Consider the following 22,356-nt stretch of genomic DNA (forward strand, 5'->3'; position numbering starts at 1 on the left):
TTCCAAAAAATGTAATGAACTTCTTTGGCTTTTAGCAAATATAAGTGATTTCTGTGATTTAAACTGATGTACAACATGAGAATTTCAGTCTAATTTAACTTCAGAAAGACAGGAAAAATATTTAAACGTATTTTATGTATGCATTGTAATGCACCTCCCATAATGGTAATAGTGTTTGATGTTTTTCCATCCATGCTTGTGAATGTGACTGATTTATTCAAACATTTCTGACTATTAATCCAAATAAAAGTGATACAACTCCCAAATTTACCTCATTTTATTATTTAATTGAACTTTCAGTGAACTGAAATGTCACTACTGAGTAAAAACGTAACAGTATTACTACAGTACAACATCAACTGAATAACCTTTAATGAATATATGGATGAGAATCCAATAAATAGAGGTTAAAATAATAAATAAAGATAATAAATATTAATCAGCTGTGAACAGGTGGATTAAATGCTTCACTCTTTGGCGTCAGTAACTCCTCCTCCAGAGATGGCGAACGTGGCTTCATTCTCAGGCATATCAGGACTAGAATGATCAGAAATACACCCATCAAAATACTACAAATATGGCCGACATAGTTGAGTCGCTGTGGAGCGGCGGCTCACCTGTCGAATATCTTGGCGATCCTCATCTCGCCGCGGCCCTTCCTCAGGCTGATGCGCGTGGTGGAGGCGTGGGCCAGGATGTGGCCGCCGATCGGCTTCTTGGGGTCGGCTTGAAATCTGAAACATCAAAATGTTAAAAGCAGCAGGACAGGGGTGGAGGAGGCGGGGCTTCCTCAGCTCTTACGTCATTCCTGCTCCAGGATCCGCCGTCATCTGGTTGGTAATGAACACGGCGACGTTGTACTCTGAGGACGTGATGAAAACAGACAGGAAACAAACCGCACCTCATTTAGGATAAAACAGCAGAGAGCCTTAAAGTGATGCTTCCCTAAACCAGAGGGGTAAGTCCCGGGGGGTCCGGACCCCCCAGTCTTGGAAAAGTCTGGAATTGTCCTTCACCCCCAAAAACATCATTGAAGAAACATTTGCATTTAAATAATATCAATATGAAAAGGCAAAACCTCATAAAATAAATCTGCCATTTATATCAGAAAAAAGTAAGAATGAATTTTTAGGTCCCCCTCCCATTATTAAAACAATGGTTCAGTCCACAGTGTAGGAGGAGCAACAGCAGCTGAAGGTAGCGGCTTTGCTAAAGTGAGGAGCTAATTGCTGCTAACTGCTAACTCCTAGCTGTGGCTCTGCAGCATAAATAAAAACCCTCCAGTAAATAAATACTCACAGCAAAAGGCATGTAAACATTTGATTTATTTTCACTGCTCAATAAAAAGAAACACATTAACAATAAAGATCAGACTGCAGATTATTTTAGTACTTTGAATCGTGATAAACTGCCTCATTAGCAAAACTGCTACACTGATTCAGACTTAAGGTTTTTTGTTAAAGGCGGCAAACATCTCATTCATATTCAGCTGTTTCAGTTTTAGTCAATATGAAGAGCAAGAGGACAAACACAAACTTATGTCTTTATTTATCACTGTCTTCAACATAGAGCCTTTAAAACCACTAAATAAAATCTGAATATTTTTCTGCATCAGCTCTGGTGCTTTAAATGTTACGTTTAAGTTATGATTCTCCTGACATTCATTTCTATCTGCCTGCTGCTTCTCAGTAATTCAGGATACGACAAAACTGGACAAGGCTTAAAACATAAAGCAACTTAACAAGTTATAATTCAAATGGGCCATAACTTTTCAATAAATCAATGTTTATGAGAAATGTTATTAAGAGCAGCTCCTCATCAAACTTTTGTATTTAAAACCTGAAATGTTCGTAAAGGTGTAGCAGAGATTAGATCAGTCAGACTGAACAAAACTCGTATCGAAGCAACATTTGAATTTTAGTTTTATTTCTCAATAATTTGCTTACTGAGAATAAAACATGTTTGATGTGCATCATTAGTCATTTTTGGTCCTAAAGCTTGAATGTGATTTAAAAACTTTTTAAATCACATTTTCCGTTACATTTCAATGGAACTTCTCCAATCCCCCAAAATCGGTGGTAAGAAATGTTCCTGTTTCTGGTCCCCAATAACGAGATGGGATCAGTCTGTGGCCTATACAAAACATGCTAGTTACATTTTCTGCTCAAAATACTTCAGAATGTGTCGCTTTAATGTCTCTGTCGCTTTAAATCCAAACAATTACTAAATTAGTGAATGATTATATCAATAATCAATTCATCTAATTAGCCTAATTAATATTCCAATTTATCAATACCGTCTGTAGATGAGGAGGACTTGTCTGTTAAATGTTCATTTAACAGGTGGATTCTTACTTTTTTAACTTAGTTTGAACTAAATTAACATGGTGTATTTAATTAAATTAAAGACTTTATTTCCAAAGTCACTGAGAATCGATTATGGAATTGGTACCGATAAATTCTCATCAGTAAAGATTTAATGTGATAAAGAGCCTCTCAGAAGATCTCACCTTCTGAGATCTTCTGCAGCCTGGAGAGCATCTGGGCCAGTTTCTGCTGGCGCTCGGCCAGTTCCCCGCGGCCGGAGAAATCCACCCTGAACAGAGCCATGATGGAGTCGATGACCTGAAGAGGAAGAGTGGCGCAGTGAACGCAGGATCCTGTCCAACATTTACGTCTGCAAACTTCACAACACAAATGAAATATTATTACTGTTTTTAATATTCTACATTACACAGCACGGACCAGAAAAACTAAAATATAAAATGTATTGTTTTAAAAATCTCATTAATGGCTCGATAACAAAACATTAATTTAACCACAAAAAAATCCCCAATTTCAGTAACATTTAAAGTATAAAATATGAGTCAACGTTTATTTCAATTACACGGATCACTGAGTGACTGAGTCATCAGAAATAATAAATATTCAAAAATCAAATAAAAAAATGTTCTCTCTATGTTTTCTGGTATTTAGCAAATATAAATTATTTTCATGATTCTAACTAAAATAAAACCAGAAAAGTTAAATCTGATTTAACTTCAGAGAGTGAAAAAAATACCTTCTGTGTGAAAATTTTTGGTTTCAAATGTAAATAATGTTTTCCTAATTAAGGTGGAATCAAACATTTAATTGCGCTTTATTACAAAACTCTGCGGTTAGAATATCAAGGACTTTCCAAACCTTGAAATCACCTCTGAGTGTTTCAGGATGAAAAAGGTCAAACAATCGATGATTACCTTCCTAACGCAGCAGGAAATCAGTCAGAGGTTTGTGGCTCACCAGCAGCTTGAACACGCCACCTTCTTCATGAAACTTTGCTGCTACGAAGTCCAGCAGCTCCATCTGGTGTTCACCTGCAGGAACAGCAGCCGTTTGAGCGACAGGAAGTCACAACAAGGCTTCAGGAAGTGAACGCTGAGCAGGTCGTACTGGTGTAGGCACGGGCGTAAAGCACGTTGTCCAGCACGGCGTCATGATCCACGTTGAACCGGTCCGCGATATCCCGCAGCCGGTCTGGGCGGCTGCGAGGAGGTCAAAGGTCACAACAAACAGAAGAACAGCCTTCGAGCTGATTTCAAAATGTTCCAGATTAATTTTTTTATCTCTTATTCTGGGCGTCTGAGTCAAACTGACAGGAAGAATCAAGTAAATAAGAACAGAAAAAATTAAGGATACAAGGAAAAAAGAAGAGGAAGATGCAACACAAAAAGAAGCAAAGAAAAAGGAAACAGGAGAAATAGAAGGAAGAAGGAAAGGAAAGAAGGAAGGATAAAGTCGCTCCAAGGATACAAGGTATTCTCTGTATCGATGAAGATTACTTTTCCACCGGAGTATCCGTCTTCTCCTGGGAGCTGGGCCGTGACTGGAGGCACAAAACACGTGTCACGTAACAAAACAGTCACAACATATTCAAATAGTCATACATTAAAATATCGTCATAATAAATCATAGTGGCTCACCACAGAGTGTGTGGGAAAGCTGCGTTTTTCCCGTCCGAAACTCTGAGGAAAATCGGATCATTAAATAAAAACATCTTTTAGTTTATTACATAACAAATTAAGAAGCAACATATCTTCTCACCTCCGAAGGCCTCAGTGATGGCCATGCTCTCTATCCCTCCACCCAGCAGCTTACTGCACACACACACACACACACACACACACACACACACACACACACACACACACACACACACCACACACACACACACACATAAGTGAACCCAGATAAAACACGCAGCAGCTAAACTTTGCGATCTTAACTCAAACTCCTGGCTGCCTGTCGTCACATGGAAAACCTGCTTCCTCCTGGCGCTGTATTCGAAGGCCGTCTGGAATCCAACGTTCTGCTCAGGAGAACCAAAACGACTCAGAGCTAAACTCCTGTCCACTTCTGCATAACAGAGCGACAGGATGGCATCTAACCAGCATCTTTCCTGCAGCCTCCTTGATTTTCTCCACCTTGGCCTCCGACAGGCCCTTGATGTTGCACAGAGCTTTGCGCGTCGTCATCTGGATCCCTTTAACAGTGCAGATTCCTACCGACTTCAGCTTCTTAATGTCCGCCATGTTCTGGACAAAACCCCAAAATAATACACTCTGTCTCTTTACAACCACAAAATTCACAGCATTTATTAGGATTTGATGCAATAAACACAAAACAGGTCAAAGCTGAGAAGAGGAGAAAATAACCGTCGTTTTGGGAATTTATCAGTTTTTAAATTTGAGACTCATTCAGAGAGCATCTGTGATAGGCATTTATCATTTATTGTGACACAATGTCTTGTAAGAATTTAGATTTTTCTCTGACACAATAAATTCCAGATAATGAAGTTAAATTTTTTTTAAATATATCCACATTGTTAGGATTATTATTATCATGTGACTGAAATGTTTTCCAAAAGCAGTTTGTGATGTGACACAATCTGAGCCACACAGCTTCCTAATTAACCAGTTATTATCATCACATTTATCATTATCACAATATTAACACAAAATATTGAGATAAAGATTATCAGTAGGTCTTAGGACTGGACTTTGACTAGGCCATTCTGAGACATGAATCTGATTTGATATACACAATTTTGTGTTAGTCTGTCACATAAAATTTAGTTTGTGCTCATAACGTTAAAAACTCCATTTTCCAGGTGAGCTTATGATATTTTACTCACGATCCCATGTTTCTGCAGGAGGTCAATGTCTTGAAAAAACGACTCCTGTTCGATTAAGAAGAAATCATCATATTAAACCACAAAAACAGACAGAAATCACTTCTAAATTATTCCATCACATTATTTATTAATACCTACTTTATTAGGAAAAGGTCAACATTAGCTATTCATCTTACCTCGTCATCCTGGAAGCCTGTATCAGCATCAACAACTTGATCCTCAGCAACTTTCATTTTCAATTCAGTGAAGCTTAGAAATGAAATATAAAGTTTTCAGTTTTATTACTTATAGGAGATTTTAGCCGAAAAGCAGAGCAGCTAGCTAACCGGAAGCTAGCTAACCGGACGCTAGCTAACCGTGTCTAAATCGATTCACAAAATACCACTGAAAAATAAACTAAGGCAATTGGAATTAGTTGGTTCTGAATATGTTAGCAAAAGAATAATTCAGTAACGGATAAAATATATAAAACAAACCCTGTCCAAAAATGAAACTATGGCCTTTTGTTTCCTCTGACGGCCAGCGTCTCCCACTGGCGGGAAATTAGGACCTGCGATGTATTCAAGTACTAGCGGAAATTTGGATTGTCTTAGACCAATCAACGCATATCTGATTAAACACTCCCTCATAAAGTTTAATCAGCTGTTGCTGTTTTTTACAGAAAGAACCAAAAGTAAAGTTAAAGTCCATACTGTCGCGTATGCATTAACAGAGAATCTGGTTTGAGAAACTGACAAGACACGGACAGATTATTCCCCTTGACTCCCTCCTGAACGAGGAATAGAAAGGCATTTGAACGCAACATTATGTGCTAATTTAACCTCGTCATCCTGGACGAGGCAATCGACTTAATCGATTCGTTGTTATAAAAAGAAAAAAATAGATTGTGAAAACTATCTATAAAAACAAGAAAGAAAAACTTTTCGTTTTCTCTTGTTCATATATTAAATATCTTTAGTGAGACCAAAAGAGAAAAAGTCTAATTTCTTGCTGATTCTGATATGAGAAAAAAATGGCTCCATTTCACGTGTAATTATTAATTCTGATAAAGCTTTAGTTTTAAGTCATTCTAGTTTCTTTTTTAAGACAAACAAGCCTGAATAAACGTAATAAACACTTATGACTTTTTGTTAAGTTTTGTAATATAAACATGCAGTAACAGAAAGAAGTCATTCTGATCAATCTAGGTTTAACTTTCTAATTTAACTGGATTTATTAAGTGCAATTAGTAGCAAAGTTTTGCAGTTAATAGCGTGAATATATTTAAAGATTATTTCTCCAGGAATAAATAAGCTTTATTGCCTTAAAGGAGGAAACTTCATCATCTCAAATCTTACCAGCTTCATTGCATATGTTCATGTTTTCCACACCATGATGCTGCCACCGCTGTGTCTTACAGTGGAGATGGTAGAGTATTTTCTTCTCAGGTTTACCTGAGCAGGTGATCAAATCCCCAACAGTCATTAAAAGTATTTCAATGGGTTTTAATTGTTGCAGTCAAAAAAGAAGTGACACGTGTTTAAGCATAAGACTTTCTCCTTAAATGGCAACAAGAAAAAAAAAAAAGAATTTTACATAGAAACAATGAAAAAACCCCAAAACAAACATGGTGGCATCATTTATACCGACGTGACACTTCTATTTACCAGGACAGAACCTCTAAAAACAGAAACACTGATCAGACTTCAAACAACATCCACATCTTTCCTAACTCTGAACAACAAACATTTGCTCTCAGTATTTCTTTAAAAAAAACAAACGAGATGACAGAAGCTAGCTGCTCCTGGATTTCAGTCTCTGCATGATGTTGAGCACAAGGAGAGAGGCCAATCAGAGCGCTGTTGCTGGGCAGATTTCAACAGATTCCTCCTGCCTCACACCTTGCCAGGTGCAGCAGGCATCATGCCAGGCATCCCGCCCGACATCGCAGTGTTGGGTCCTAACAGGATCTACAAAAAATAAAACATCTTTTCAGATTGTTGCTCAGTTAAAAGTCAAAACGATTTTTTTTAATTTTTTTTTAGGAAAAACAGAAAGTAAATTAATTTTGTTTTATTTCCTCAGGAATTATGTTGTCATACTTAAAGAGCCTCGTTTTATTTTTTTTGTAGGCTTTTAAATAAATAAAAAAAAACTTTTGCCGGAAAGAGGAAACATACATTTACTTTTCTGGGATGTTGAAAATGATGGCAAACAGAAAATTTAAAAAGGCATAAACTGTCTAATTTAATGACAGAAAAACAAAATGGATGGTATTTCAGTGTCATTATGTCACAGAATATCTGTTCATTATATGAATCAACATTTGTCATCTTATCTGTAGCATCTGATGGTTAAATGATTTATTAAAACTATCAGTATCATCAACCAATGTAAGATCTAGAAAATAACAAATAATAATTACAATAGTTTTCTCCATTGTTTGTTACTCAATTCAAATCCAAAAATACTTTATTAATCCCAAAGGGAAATTAAATAAATTTAATTAATTACATTATGCTCATTATATAAGCATGTTAACACTATTAACACATCAAAGATTTTTCTACAACATTTCAAATCAATAAAATCTACTTCAGTCGCTGTTACTGACCTGAAGGACTGAAACTAAACTGAGTCACTTCTTATCCTTTTTTTTTCTGCTAATAAAATAAAAGCATGTAGCTGAACAGTAGTAACGATAAACAGAGCTGACTGCACTCATTTGGCCTTTACAGTACCTGTATCTAAAACATCCCCAGAGCCACACATAGAGAACCAGCATTCAGCTTCTATGAACCACAGATCTGGATCCAACTTACAGAAAACTGAAACAATGAGTTCCTGTAAATCTAGACTAAAATCCCACCTGGTTACAGCTGCTTCTGAAACATGAAAAATGAAACACAAACACTTCGATGTGCAACCAATGTACCCGACAAGGTAATATTTCAGCTGATGGCTCAGCTCACTTTGTCTTTTTATAATGTGAAGCACTGAGCTACAGAAATAAGCCTGACTGACAACATTAGCAGATATGATTTTAATTTCCTTTCGGTCCAGAGAGGCGCTGGTGCCTGACCTGTCTCTGCTGCTGCAGCTGCTGCTGCTCCAGCTGAAGCCGCTCCGTCTCAAACACCACCGGCAGCACCAGGATCATGAAGGAGGTCGTCCCCACCCACAGCGCCGAGCGGGAAAAGCTGCAACATCAACAAGCAGGTTAGCTTCTGCTGCAGGAGACGAGCCACTGAAGCTTTTCCCAGCCTCAGATCCTGAAGCCTCAGATCCTGAAGCCTCCATCCGTCATGTAGCAGAAGTTCATGTTTTAAAGGGACCTCTCCAAATGCATTTTCCAAACCACAAAAAACTAAACATTTCACTTTGAGATGCAGTTCTTCACACAAAGAGAAAAATATGTATTTTTTGTGATTACATTCTGATTCAATATCTGTTATCATTCAGAGTTGGGTTGTAACTAGTTACATTTACTTGAATTACCTGATTTGAAAACAATAACTTGTAGGAGTATTTTTACTGTGCTGTAATTTCATTATAAATTGTATTTACTTTTTATTGAAAGAAACTGATTTGTAAAAATTTTCTTTTGCCGATTTTGTTATTATTTTGTTAACACAAAGTAAATATGGCAGGTTGTAGCCAGGAATAATGATTCCTTGTTTGTGTGCAGAAAGAAGGATTAAAACTGATTCTGACATTTAAAACAATCTGAAGGAGCTAAATCCCACCTAACTAGACTACATCTAGTAGTCCACATCTTTCAGAAACAAACTTTTACATTACACGTAAATATTAAGCGTTAAATAACCAATAAGCTAATTTGTGTCCAACATCGGCATCTTTACATATTTGCGCATCATTGTTGTGTTTGTGCTCATGTTTGTACCTGTAAAACTTCTTTAACACTGAGACCGAGCACTGCGCTGAGGCCTCCGCAGCTGTCCTCACTGTGTCCGGGAACATCTCCGTCAGACCCCACAACCTCTCCACCAGGGTCTCATCCAGCTGAAGCAGACACAAAACACCGCTAGTTATCGCGATAAAAGCAACTTCAGACAGATCAGCTTCAACGGGAAGTTCTAGTCAGTTTAAAAGCAGGGGTGTCAACATCCAGTCCTGGAGGGCCGGTGTCCTGCAACTTTTAGATGTGCCTCTGCTGCGCCACACCTGAATAGAATAATTAGGTCATTAGTAGGGCTCTGGAGAGCTGATCTACACAAGGAGGAGGTAATTAAGCCATTTCATTCCTGTGTTTTGTAGTGTGGCACATCTAAAAACTGCAGGACAGTGGCCCTCGAGGACTGGAGTTTGACACCCCTGGTTTAAAGCCTTGATCGGCCTGTTACTGGCAGCGGAACCTGAGGAAAGACTGGAGTTAGCTCACTTATTAGCACAGTCAGGCTAACAGGAAATTACGCTACATCTTTACTCTTGTTAGCGCAGGTAAGATCAATAACTGAGAGGAAATATACTAACATCTTCATCTTCATCGTCGTCTATTTCATCTTCTCGAAGTCGAGCAGACACAGGGTCTGACGCCGGGGACAGTTCTTCCACGGAAGCCATGTTTCCTCTTTAGCTCCCCTGACGGTAGCCCGGCTAACTTCGCTGAAGTTCGGCCAACGATTCTCTGGCAGCCGCGGGACGGTTTTTACTAAATTAGTTTTTCTGATCAATTTCCAGCGTTTTTTATTCAGATCAAAATGAGTCTGAGCACCAACACTCCGAGGTCACAGACCGGAAAACGTGAAACTCGCCAGGGTCGCATGACGGTGGCAGGGCAGGGGTCAGTCTGGAGAAAACGCAAAACAAACAGCGCCCCCTACCGTGAGGACGGTCTAATAGCAAGTCTTGAATCAAACAAAGCAATTGGATTCTTAGTCACTGGGTTTGTAGGGTTTTATATATATATATATATATATATATATATATATATATATATATATATATATATATATAATATATATATATATATATATATATATATAATTACGTAAATAAAAATCAAAAATGCCAACAGCCATCACCTTCTACAATAACTCTTTAATCAAATGAATTAGAACAATAAGTGGGTAGACTACCCAAAAAATTAAAGCATGCTTGTTCTTCATTCAGTGGGTAGAGACGCAAGAAATCTTCCTCTGGTAAGAGTACCAGTACTTCATAATAAAATTACTCAAGTAAAAGTAAAAAGTACAGTATAGAAAAAAATACTTCTAAAAGTAATTTTTTTCTAAAATGTTACTCAGGTAAATGTGATTTAGTAAATGTATCTAGTTACTACCGAACAGGTTACAACATTTAATTAATCAGTGCTTCTCTGTGTGAGTTTAGCACCATTTTCATTAATTTGAATGAATGGAATTAAAAGATGAGAAGACATGTTTTCAATAGTTGCATTGTTTATTTATCTTATTAGCCATCAGGTGAAGAAGGATATGCAAGCAGATTGGAATAGATAAATAAGAGTCAGATGTTATTAAAGAGTTTTAGCAATTAAACTGGTGCAGGATTAAGAGGAAAGGACTAAACGAAGTCAAATGATTCACTGTGACAAACCCTGAAGGGAAAGACCCAAAGAGAGAAAGAAGAAGTGAAGATAGTGAGAAAAACATGTTGGTGGAGCCCACACTCATGACATTTAAACACATCAGAAGCTTGAATCTAAAATAATTCTCAGACATTTTATATTGCTGAATTTTATTTTCAGCTTTTTTACCGTTTGATTTTCATTCAAATGTCAGAAAATTTTCATTTTACAAATAAAACATTCACAACCTTTTTCTGAAAACAGTCATAAATGTGTATTGATATTTTTGTACCGAGTCAAGTCTGATTTTATTGGTGAAAGTGAAGCTTAACTATCTTCTACCTTTCCCAGTTCCTTAGAAAATGAGCGCTTACTCTGAAAAAAAAGTTTATTTTTTTCCTTACTTTTCTTTTTTTCACCTCATTCCTGGGCTGTTTTTCCCGCTGCTGAGAACATTGAAGGGGCGGTCATGGAAAAGTTGCAGGATTGCAGGGATTCCTTGTTTACATACACCCGGAGCGCGTCGGGGTGGGAGGCTGGCTCCGCCCCCATTCTTCTGGGCTGACGTCATTGTCGCTTGGTGTTTTTTATGAATGAAAGAATCCAACCTCAGAGCGCAGCGGAGTAATTCCGGGAAAAGGCGGACTGACATTTTGTCGCCAGAGTCGCGTCGAATCAGCAGGTAAATTATCACTTGTTTATATCTAAATGTGGCGGTAAATGTTTAAATGTTGTGCTGTGACGCTGTTATTCGGTGATAATTACCGAGTATTGGAGGAATGCTGTCCACCGGACGGCTCGCCAAGTGAGCAGGCAGCTGTTCGGTTTAAACCGTCCATGCTAGCTGCTAACGGTTAACATTACTAGCATATTAAGAAATACTTACAAAGTTAGGCTCGCTTCCTCATTCGCATCTCTTCTCGCGTGTTATGGAACATAAACATATGCTTTCTACTAAACTATATGTTGTGTATTTCTTAACAGCCGCTCGGTAAGTTGTTTAAGCCCCAAATGTCCCGGGGACTCGTGATGGCTGTTTACTATAGCAGCGGCGCCCTGAGCTGCCAGCTCCTCTCCTGTACGGTTTACGGGTGGATTTCAAACACCTAATAACATGGTAAACAACATAATAATGAGCGCTGTGAGCTATGTGAAGCAGAATAATAAGAATAGTGGATACTAGAGGGTAGCATGGTTAAGAGTCGAGCAGGTTGGACCGTGCTGCGTTCACTTGTTGCTTCCATATTGTTATTTAAGTGCTTCATCTGCTCGCTCGGTGTTTTAATTAAAGCGGAGTATCGAGAGCTGGCTTCGCCTCGGAGCGGTGACTGCTGCCGGGCTTTGCTAGCTGGCAGCCCTGGCGGGGCTAAAGCAGAGGGCGTATTGCTGAATCACCCTGACTTTACAAAGAGGCGGTCCCCCGGTCCGCAGCCCGAGTCCTGCCCTGCGGCTCGGACACTTCTACCGCCGTGACCGCTCACTTCCTGCGCTTGTCGGGAACCGGAGCTGGTTGTCAGCAAACCTTCTGGCCCATGCAAAGGCGGTATTTCATCCAGCGTCAGTGGACCAGGCGCGGGGCCGCGGAGGAGCGGGAGGCTGGGCCCGGACAGGTGATCTGCCTGTTTCGTTCCCTCTCGTTGCCGTTTCGTGCCATTCTAGGGAAATTAAACCAAATGAAGACCTTACAGCATGTTTAAATGGGACTCCTAATTACGTAAACTTTTAAATATATATTTATTTTAAAAACAACAATGCTTATTCTGAGGTTAGAGCTTCTTCCTGTCAGTGAATCTGACTAAATGGTTTAGGGAACTACACAGTCCTGCTGTAGCAGGGCAGGCCTTTAAACTGGTGCTTTTAAATAGTTATGACATAAGGCGAAGAGGAAGTTCAGTGACTAAAAAATGAGTAAAATAAACAACAGCGTCTGTTTTTATGACAGGATTTCTGTTTGTCTTTAAAATAAACAGAATTTTACATTAAATGTAAGTTCTCCATTTTATAGCTGATCCAAATAATGAAAAATATGAAACATTATCTAACAGAACCATCTGTAACAAATGGCCACAAGGCCAAGCGGTCATTGAGTCGGTACATTTTAATAACCAACTTTTTTATTAATAGCTACAACAAAAATACGATAATTAGACATCATATCGGTTTAAACTTATGTCATACTTTGATAATTTAAAAATATGTTTTCCTGCTTACAAAAGGCTAAATAAATAGTTTTATGCAAATCAAAGGAAGTTACCCAAACAAGAAATTAACCACACTGCTTTATCTCTGTTGGTCCCAAACTCTTTAGTCATCGGCATTCATACTCTGACAGAACCAGAACCAGAACAGAACCAGCCGGGATTCACAAACTAAACTGACATGCTACATAAAAAGAAACACCTGGTCACCTCACTTCCATTTTTAACCGCTCTGTTATGACAAACCTTTCTGGACGATAAACTGTCCCAGAAATGATCACGAGAAACGATATGTTTGTTTTTGAGAATATTTAAGTATAATAATAGTAATAATGGCATAATAATGCAAGAACTCATTCTCAAAGATCCATAAACTTTAAATTTGTAATTAACTTAGCACTGAAAGACATTTTAAACATGCAAAATAAAACAAATAATCAAAACTTTAAGTACAGTTGATTAGAAAGCCTCTATATATGAAATTTCACCAGAATGGAAAAGATCTAACTCATTTTAATTAATCATGTGATGTAATTAATTGATTGCTTGTTAGAGACATGTAAACGTTTCAGTTTTTTATTAGTGATCATATTTTTGTTTTATTTTTGTCACTGTTGTGTTTATGTTTCTGGTCTGATTTGCTGTCTGAAGAAGATAATTGATTAGTTAATTAGATTGATTTAGTGAAGTCAACAGGATTTTCAGTCTGTGAAAAGTTACCTTAATGCTGCAGGGCAACCAGACCCACCCTAAAGTTTTCCTGTGCTGCTGAAACAAGACAAATGTTTCTTTTCTGTAGAGATAATTAGACATAATAATCCTCTGATGACATTTTCTATAAATGTGGCTCTGATCTGTTTGAGGCAGAAAAAAGTTTCTGACTTATGATGAAATCAAACACAACAAGCCAACTTCCTGAGGTTCTAAGTGACGGATGGTTGGTATGAAACGACCCGGGTCTGTTTCATACCTGGAAAACTCAGCCAGGACGGGGTGAGGGGCTCCAAGAAGTCTGTGATTTCCCAGCCTGGAGCCAGTCTGTGAACATCTCGTGTAATTCAAAAACGGCACAACAAAATCAGAAAAACCTAAAAAGCAGCGCGACATTTCAGAAGAGGCTGGGGGAACTGGAGCAGAGAAACTTCAAACGGCTCAAGACAAAATAACAGAATTTAACTGTAAGAAGGAGAAACTGAACAACCGCAGCCTGAAAAAGTGAAGTGACGACAAACAGCAACACAGACACAAAATCAGCTGAAATTCAAGACAATTTATATTCATATAAAAATGGATACAAAGAAACCTGAAATATACGCATTTAATAAAAACCAGGAGGAGAAAATATTCCCTGTTGCCAAATTCCACTTAAATAATTAAATAGGAAAGTCAGTTTTCCCTCAAACACAAACATGGCCGCGCTGTGTTTAATCACCGTGGAAACACACCAGTAGTTTCCATTTTTCAACACTTTTCTCTCAAAGCTTCAACGCGCACGCAGCAATTACTTTATCAGCTGTACAACAGAATTAATCAGCTTTGCATTTATTTTGTAAATCAGTCTTGTGGGCCCCACAAAGAGAGACCCGGGTGCCGCCGGTGGTCCACTCCCCAGCGTTTGAGAACCTGAACAGTAGAAACTCGTGTTGCCTTGATGTATTGCTGCGTTGCACTAATCCTCCAGTATTGTGAGCCCTAAATACACCAAAGCTGTTACTACTATGCAGATTTTATGCAAGCTGGATTTAGATTGTGTAACCAAGTCTGGTCGTGGTGCATTCAAGTGCTACTCCGACATTTTAAAACTGTTTCTAGTTTAATGTCAAAGAAAAGAAGGTAAAAACTTTTAATCAGAAATTAAAGTTTCTAATTTCCTGGTCGGATTATCCTGTTGGACACTCAGACATTTTCTCAAATCCAACATGGCAGCTTTTCATTTGAACCACAGGAAATCGTTTCAAACTGGGTTTATTTCTCGATCAGGGAAAAGTGTTTAACAAATCTGCTGTTGTTCGCTTATGTTGCTGATAGCAGTTAGCAATCTGAACGAGAAACAACTTTATTGTCCAAAAACATGACAAAACAAAGAATTTCAGAAAACAGACATAAAATACAATAATATTCTAATAGATTAGAATATTACTGAAAAGTCTGTTTATTCCAGGAACTTCATCACTAAATGAATCACATTATGTAGATCAATCACACCAGTCTGGTGATTTTCCACTTCAAAATTAGAATATTACATCAAAGACATAAAAAAACTATTATTGGTTTAATGAAAAGAATGTTTAAGGACCGGAGTCGGGTTGAAGTGGATCGGAGTCGGGTTGAAGCGGACCGGAGTCGGGTTGAAGCGGACCGGAGTCGGGTTGAAGTGGATCGGAGTCGGGTTGAAGTGGATCGGAGTCGGGTTGAAGCGGACCGGAGTCGGGTTGAAGTGGATCGGAGTCGGGTTGAAGCGGACCGGAGTCGGGTTGAAGTGGATCGGAGTCGGGTTGAAGCGGACCGGAGTCGGGTTGAAGTGGATCGGAGTCGGGTTGAAGCGGATCGGAGTCGGGTTGAAGCGGATCGGAGTCGGGTTAAAGCGGACTGGAGTCAGGTTAAAGCGGACTGGAGTCGGGTTGAAGTGGATCGGAGTCGGGTTGAAGCGGACCGGAGTCGGGTTAAAGCGGACTGGAGTCGGGTTGAAGTGGACTGGAGTCAGGTTAAAGCGGACTGGAGTCGGGTTGAAGTGGTCAGGTTAAAGCGGACTGGAGTCGGGTTGAAGTGGATCGGAGTCGGGTTGAAGTGGATCGGAGTCGGGTTGAAGTGGATCGGAGTCGGGTTGAAGCGGATCGGAGTCGGGTTGAAGTGGATCGGAGTCAGGTTGAAGCGGATCGGAGTCGGGTTGAAGTGGATCGGAGTCAGGTTAAAGCGGACCGGAGTCAGGTTAAAGCGGACTGGAGTCGGGTTGAAGCGGATCGGAGTCGGGTTGAAGCGGACCGGAGTCAGGTTAAAGCGGACTGGAGTCGGGTTGAAGTGGATCGGAGTCGGGTTGAAGTGGATCGGAGTCGGGTTGAAGTGGATCGGAGTCAGGTTGAAGCGGATCGGAGTCGGGTTGAAGCAGCTTATTTATATACATTTTTCTGACAAAAATAGTAACATTTCTGGCTATACGTTGTACTCTGCATGTCAGGCCTTTTAAAGATCAGTGATGAAGCAGAAAACTGCAGTCGGTGGAATAAAGCTCAGTTCTTTCTGAATTTAAAGTTTTCTGCAAAGATTAAATATAGAATATTATAAAATATATGTTGGCCCAGAAAATGGGCTCTGATTTCTCTCCATGTCAATAATCACCACACTGTCGCCAAATCAGCAACTTTCTTGCAACATTTTGGAAGAAATAAATCAGTATTAGCCAAAATCAAAATTGTTGATCAGAAAACTGCAATGGTTGCTCTTCTAATATAAAATGATGTGATATTGTTACTGAACTGCAGCCTGTGATTCACTGGGTTTAGTCATGTTTGGACATCGTGATGCTGACTGATTCACAGAACATCATGACAAGGTCCTGAGGTCGGGTTCAGTGGGACCGGCCCGTTTCTTCCTCCAAACATGAGGACTAGAAAGCCTCATCTGGAGGAAAACACGGAGGAAGGACGATCACTTTCCACAGAGAAAAATCCCGTGTTGCGAAAAATGAGAAAGTTTTCTGTGACTCTGCAGAAGCAGGTCGGGGAAAAACCCCGAGCCGCTTCGCCTGGTTCCAGCCGCTCTGGCTTCTTCTCTCTATGCTTTTATTTCCTTTTCCTTCATCTAATTCACTTTGTCTAAAGTAGTTTCTATTAGTTCAGTATTGTTTAGTTTCAGTTTAGCTTTTATTGGTTGAATATTGTTTAGTGTGTATTGGTTATTGTAGTAGTTCCAGTTTTTTAATTTTTAGGTGCAAAATTCAAAAGGTCAGAGTTTATCATGTTTACATTAATTTGGGTCATAAATACTCAGCAGAAATTAATATTTTAAAAACTGTAAATTATTGTTGAATAACAGGGTGACTGACGTTTTATCCCAACATTTTACCGACTGGCTTCGCGCCGTCAGGTTGGTGATGGAGCAGAAACTGCTTTTTAAAAATCATTCACGTCATTTTGGAAGGCTAATAAATGATTCATGAACATGAAAATAAAGACATTATGTCAATATTTCTGTATGTTTTAGTTATCTAAACATACGATTCAGTTCCAGTCATAGTTTTTCCTCATTAATTACCGTTTTATTTATTTTGGTTAATGAAGATGCTTCTTGTCATATTTTGTCGTTCTTGTTCAACGATAATAACCTCGGTATCATTCCTGCGCGCTTTAGCTTTTCATGCTGCGTTCGGGTCGGATTGGCGGCGAACCAGAACCAGAATCGATGTGAAAGTGATCTGGAGCACCACAGAGCAGCGGGGGAAACGGCCCAATCAGAGGTCAGGCTGCTGACCCCGAGCTCAACGCTCCGCTCCAGTTCCACTCCAGCTCCGCTCCAGCTTTTTCCCACTCGCCTTTGTCCCTCAGTGAAACTTTGGGCCGTTGATGTTGACAAGAGGAAGTGTTGAGCGAACTGGTTGGGACACCTGCCTTTGAGCAACCGAACGCCAGACACACTCGATATAACTTCCCCTCGCCATTCCAGCAAATAGAAATACAGGCGGCCAGGTTTTCAGAACCTCCTCTTCCTCCCGTATCAAACCGCAGCGCTTAATGACAGAGCGGGTTTGGAGAAGCATGAAAGCGCTGCGGGTTCTCCTTTTCTTCGCAGCGTGTGCATGAGCGGCCGTCTTGTGAGCGGATGGAAAATGTCACGCCAGAAACAAGCCAAAAACAGCGAATGCCTGAATCACATGAGGAGCCAGAAAGTTTTAACTCAGTTCTTTTTATTCTTCCACAGAGTCTGAATCTGTTTGAAGAGCCGAAGAAAATCGGATCATGACGACAGAGAGGAGCAACAAAGCCCTGAAGGTAAAACGCTGGCAGGAGAAACGTAATGAATCATGTTTATGACCCGACAGAACAGCAAGCCGACAGCTGGCACGGTACCGGCACAGCCGCAGACCAGCAACAGAAACACTCAGGCATGAGCAGCAGCTGCTCTGGAGGAGCTGCAGAGATCCACAGCCAGAAGCTGCTACGCTCACCCAGCAGGAGAACCCGACCAAAATCTCCAAAAATATTTGACCCGATCCAGGAAAGCACCGATCCACTGCGATCGGTACCGGTACCGGCTTACTGTCGACTGAAACAACCTAAAACGTTTGTTTCTTTTTAAACAGACAGATTTGCAAACCTAAACCCAGCAAAGCTTCACCAGCTGCTCAAACATGTGAAAACAACTCGAAGCTGTTCAGTCACTGCAGTCAGAAAGAACCAAACGGACAGAAACAGCAGGTTGACTGCAGGAATGCTAAAAATATGTCAAATAATTAATGAAGCATAGAAATAGACTGAATTGATCAGGCACATTGTCAGATATTGAGTCTAGATTCATTTTTTAAATATCGGGCCGATACGGAGACCAGTATGGGATCGGTGCATCGTTCCCAGAGCGACTGATCGGCCATGTTGGATTCTGTTTGATTCTTCATCTTAATGTTGAACAAAATGAAACCGAGCTTCACTGCCTGGTTTACATCAAAGCTGATTCATGGGTTAGAATGGCCTAGTCAAAGTCCAGACCTAAGAAAAAACTAAATATGCAGAATGACTAGATATTGTCCATCCAGTCTGACAAAGCTTTAGCTTTTCATGAAGCAGTTCAGTCGTAAAACTCTCTGAGGTTTGTGGTTCTAATGTGGCAACAATCCAAAAAGTTTCATGTTTTTGTTGTTAAATGTGCTTCGATGTGAAGAGATCGATCTCCTCCCTCCTTCGAAGAAATGAACCAGAAACAACCAGAAGGCGGGGCTTAGTGCTGTCAATCACTATCATGTATTTGCTTCTAAATGCACTAATGGCAGCAAAACAGCTCACCGTTACAGGAAGACAGGAAGTTTATCTGCTATTGTCACACTAACTAGCACACACAAACTTGTTGTCATAGCAACTTACTAGAACAACGCTGCTATTAGCTAAGCTAACACAGCCGTGGCAGATTAGCTAATTTAACTTCCTGCTCTACTTTTGTTTGTCAGTTGGTGTTTGGATTAAAATTTTTAAAAATGTAACTGAACCCAAACACCAAATTCCACAGCACACCTACATCTTACAGATGTCAAAGTCAAGCTAGCTAGCTAGCATAGCTAACCTACTTCCTTTGCTGTTTTTTTCTCTTCCTATCTAGTTGTAGTAATGTTGACAATTAGTGGCAAAGAACTTTTTCTTTTGCAGGTCACATGTACATTTACGATTTAGAGCAGGATGCTAAGAACCTGATAGCTAAAACCAATGCTCGTCGTCATTAGCAAGCTGTTTCTAGAGGTCACTAAAGGTCACCGACCGTCCTGCTCTGTGTCCCCGCCAGGTGAAGCAGGAGTGCGGGGAGAACGTTCCCTTCCTGTCGGACAGCGAGCTGATGTCGCTCTCCGTGCGGGAGCTGAACCTCCACCTGCGGGGCCTCTCCCGCGAGGAGATCCAGAAGCTGAAGCAGCGCCGGCGGACCCTGAAGAACCGCGGCTACGCAGCCAGCTGCCGCGTCAAGCGCGTCTCCCAGCGGGAGGCGCTGGAGCAGCAGAAGATGGAGCTGCAGAGGGAGGTGGAGCGGCTCGGCGCCGAGAACGCCGGAATGAGGAAGGAGCTGGAGGGGCTGGGCGCGCGGCTGGCCGCCCTGCAGCGGTTCGCCCGCGGCCTGGAGGCCGGCGGCGGCACGCTGCTGGCCACGGCGCCGCGCCTCAACACCGCCTCCGTCATCACCATCGTCAAGAGTCCGCAGCAGCCGCAGCAACAGAGAGAGCAGGAGCCGTCCTAGGGCAACCGGAACCAGAACCAGAACCCGGGGACGCGAGGGGGCGGGGTCAGGTGGTCTGCAATGCAAACACACACAGAGGCGTGGAAATTCAGAACAAACACACAGGATGCACTGACTGGATCAGTAGGACAATACTAAACATGCTGTCTGCACCTTTTTCACGTTAAGCGGAAGTGATTTACCTCAGTGCAGTAAAGTGTGCGTCGTTGCCTAGCAACAGCAGCTTAGCTGTTCTATCCAGGAGCAGAAAGTCACCTGTCCTCGCTGCACCTGAACCGGACCGACCCAGAGTTACTGTACCGCATTGCTGCTGACAGGAAGTGGGCGGTTCCTCAGCGCAAACTCTGATTGGCTCGATCCAGCAACAGAAACTGCAACTGTCGATCCAATACCAAGTAAATACCGGGCCAAGGTACCGGTACCGATAGTTTCTGTTACCATCAGCTGTTTTTGTTGTTTTACATTTGAATTATGTCATTAAAAGTCAAGACAGAATTTGGACAAAATGTAAATTTGTCTACAAAATACTTTCATAATATATTATGAACAGAAACAGTATGAAACAAAATAACTTTGTGCTTTTCCCCAAAACAATGTGCAAAATATTAGAATTTGAAAACAAATCACAACAAAATTTTATTTGAGAAACTACAATAAACAACATTTCAACAAGAAATTTGAAACTAAAGCATCGATATTATTGATATTTTGGACCGATCTGCTCACCTGCTGCTTTAAATATGTTTTAAATAATTTTTGTTTTATTTCTGTACTATTTTTTAACTACTTATTCCAGTTTCACTTTATTTCAGAAATCAGAACGGATTTTGTTTATGTGTCACAGCAACTTTAGGACTAAAAATCACTGTCCATTTTTATTTATATATGCTGAAGCTCTTATTTTGAAATTAGACCAGAAGACTTAATTCCAATCACAGAGAAGTAAGCTAGCGATCGCTAAGCTAAAGTCAAAAGAACGTGAAATGACACTTTAATTTCGTCCAATCAGGTGAGCCCTTTGTTTTTTGGAAACACCTACTTCCTGTCTGAAGTTCTGGGTTCTGTCACATTCTGATCCCACCCTCCAGAGTAGCAGTGGATATTAGCTTAGCATTAAAGATGCGCCTGGAAGTCTTCCTGGGTTTCCTTCCCCCGCTGTCCTCCTCCATCATGGCGGCCATCAACGCAGTGCCTTCGGTTCACGCAGAACCCAAACAAAGAAAAGCAGAAGCTATCCACTCCTCCTTTCCTGTTTTAGAGCCGTGGCACTTTCAGAATGACTGCTGTGGATTTTCTAGGTTTTCAGGCCTACAACACACACACACACACACACACAAACATCAATCATTTCATAAATGTGCAGTAACTTGGGTTCAGTCAGTTCAGTTTCAGTACTAACAGACTTTATCTCCTGCTTGGTTCGGACCCGGGTCACTCCTTCTCGCCTCAATGCAAATCCTCTGAAACATTCCAGTTTTGTGTTATTTGTAACGTCTGTATGTGCTGCAGAGACGAAAATGTTGAGTGACATTTTTAAGAGATATATATTCTATATTTTATTTGTATTTAAAGGTAGATATTCTGAAAAGACAAGCTAACGAGTGCTGTGATGTTCTACATGTTTTCAAAAGTACTTATGACTAGTCTGAGAAGATTCTCATGTCTAATTATTATTACTGTGTTTGTGGCGACAAAGATTACAAAACGTTAATGATTAGCTGCGTAGAAATACTCAAAGCCAATGGCCATATTGATGTATGATTATTTTTCTGTGTGTTTGTGTTTTATTCCCATATTTGTACCAGCTTGTCGCAGCAGATTCCAGGAGGGACATTTATTTTTCTACGATGATTGTTTAAAAAAAGAAGAAGAAGAAGAAAATCTGGGGAGGCAGAAAGCTAAAGAAAGATGGCAGAAGAGATGGAAACAGAAAGTAGAGGCTGGAAGAGAAAGTGCAGAGAGGACGGCTGGTTGACTTGAAATGTTTAGGCCACTGAATATTCATAGCAATATAGATATGAGTAGGAATTATAACACCAACCATGCTGCAGAGTAAGACATGTTTAGCTAAGTATGAGCATTTATTCCCGATATCTTAACGTTCTTCCAATCTTGCTGGATGTTTTGTAATACCTGCAAAACAAAAATGGTATTTGTATTTATTACCTGTATTTTTTCTATTGTGAAAATTTAAGTACATTGTCTATTTTATATATTAATTATAATAAATGTTGTACATATTGTACATAAAACAGCTGATTGTGGGACTTGTTTTTGGAGTATTAATGCAGAATATTAGAATTTATCTACTGTCAGATTTTAAGTACAAAAACAAGAAGGAAACAGAAGAAGGAAATATTTTAATTTATGGAGATGTAGTTGAGGCAGAAACAACTTCAGGTCAGCAGGGGTTCAATGCCTTGCCCAACAGCACATCAGCATGAGGCAAGAGGAGAGAAAGGCTGAATGGACAGCTGGAAAAAATAACAAGGAAGGAAAAACAAGAAATCAGAAGGAAAATCAAAATTAACT

At 40.1% G+C, this 22,356-nt stretch overlaps 3 protein-coding genes across 3 annotated transcripts; 1 reads left to right on the forward strand and 2 right to left on the reverse strand.

The window, feature by feature from the left end:
• Positions 1–125: 125 nt before the first annotated feature.
• dmc1 (DNA meiotic recombinase 1) lies at positions 126–5,727 on the reverse strand. Its single transcript, XM_055058095.1, has 14 exons — positions 5,649–5,727; positions 5,349–5,421; positions 5,173–5,217; positions 4,427–4,573; positions 4,265–4,347; positions 4,083–4,135; positions 3,962–4,003; positions 3,792–3,864; positions 3,432–3,523; positions 3,282–3,355; positions 2,510–2,624; positions 802–862; positions 618–734; positions 126–537 (listed from the first exon to the last, which is right to left on the reverse strand). Exons 2-14 carry the CDS (start codon positions 5,403–5,405, stop codon positions 468–470), a joined length of 1,029 nt encoding a protein of 342 aa, XP_054914070.1. The 5' UTR covers positions 5,406–5,421; positions 5,649–5,727; the 3' UTR covers positions 126–467.
• Positions 5,728–6,639: 912 nt separating this feature from the next.
• On the reverse strand, positions 6,640–9,947 carry tomm22 (translocase of outer mitochondrial membrane 22 homolog (yeast)). Its single transcript, XM_055058112.1, has 4 exons — positions 9,646–9,947; positions 9,056–9,174; positions 8,234–8,351; positions 6,640–7,121 (listed from the first exon to the last, which is right to left on the reverse strand). Exons 1-4 carry the CDS (start codon positions 9,733–9,735, stop codon positions 7,047–7,049), a joined length of 402 nt encoding a protein of 133 aa, XP_054914087.1. The 5' UTR covers positions 9,736–9,947; the 3' UTR covers positions 6,640–7,046.
• A 1,340-nt stretch (positions 9,948–11,287) lies between these two features.
• On the forward strand, positions 11,288–22,080 carry maff (v-maf avian musculoaponeurotic fibrosarcoma oncogene homolog F). The gene is made up of 3 exons (XM_055058105.1): positions 11,288–11,381; positions 17,812–17,882; positions 19,381–22,080. Exons 2-3 carry the CDS (start codon positions 17,850–17,852, stop codon positions 19,822–19,824), a joined length of 477 nt encoding a protein of 158 aa, XP_054914080.1. The 5' UTR covers positions 11,288–11,381; positions 17,812–17,849; the 3' UTR covers positions 19,825–22,080.
• Positions 22,081–22,356: the final 276 nt, after the last annotated feature.

Source organism: Poeciliopsis prolifica, unplaced genomic scaffold (assembly GCF_027474105.1).
Source record: "Poeciliopsis prolifica strain line A6 unplaced genomic scaffold, Auburn_PproV2 SCAFFOLD049, whole genome shotgun sequence".
NCBI classification, from domain to species: domain Eukaryota; kingdom Metazoa; phylum Chordata; class Actinopteri; order Cyprinodontiformes; family Poeciliidae; genus Poeciliopsis; species Poeciliopsis prolifica.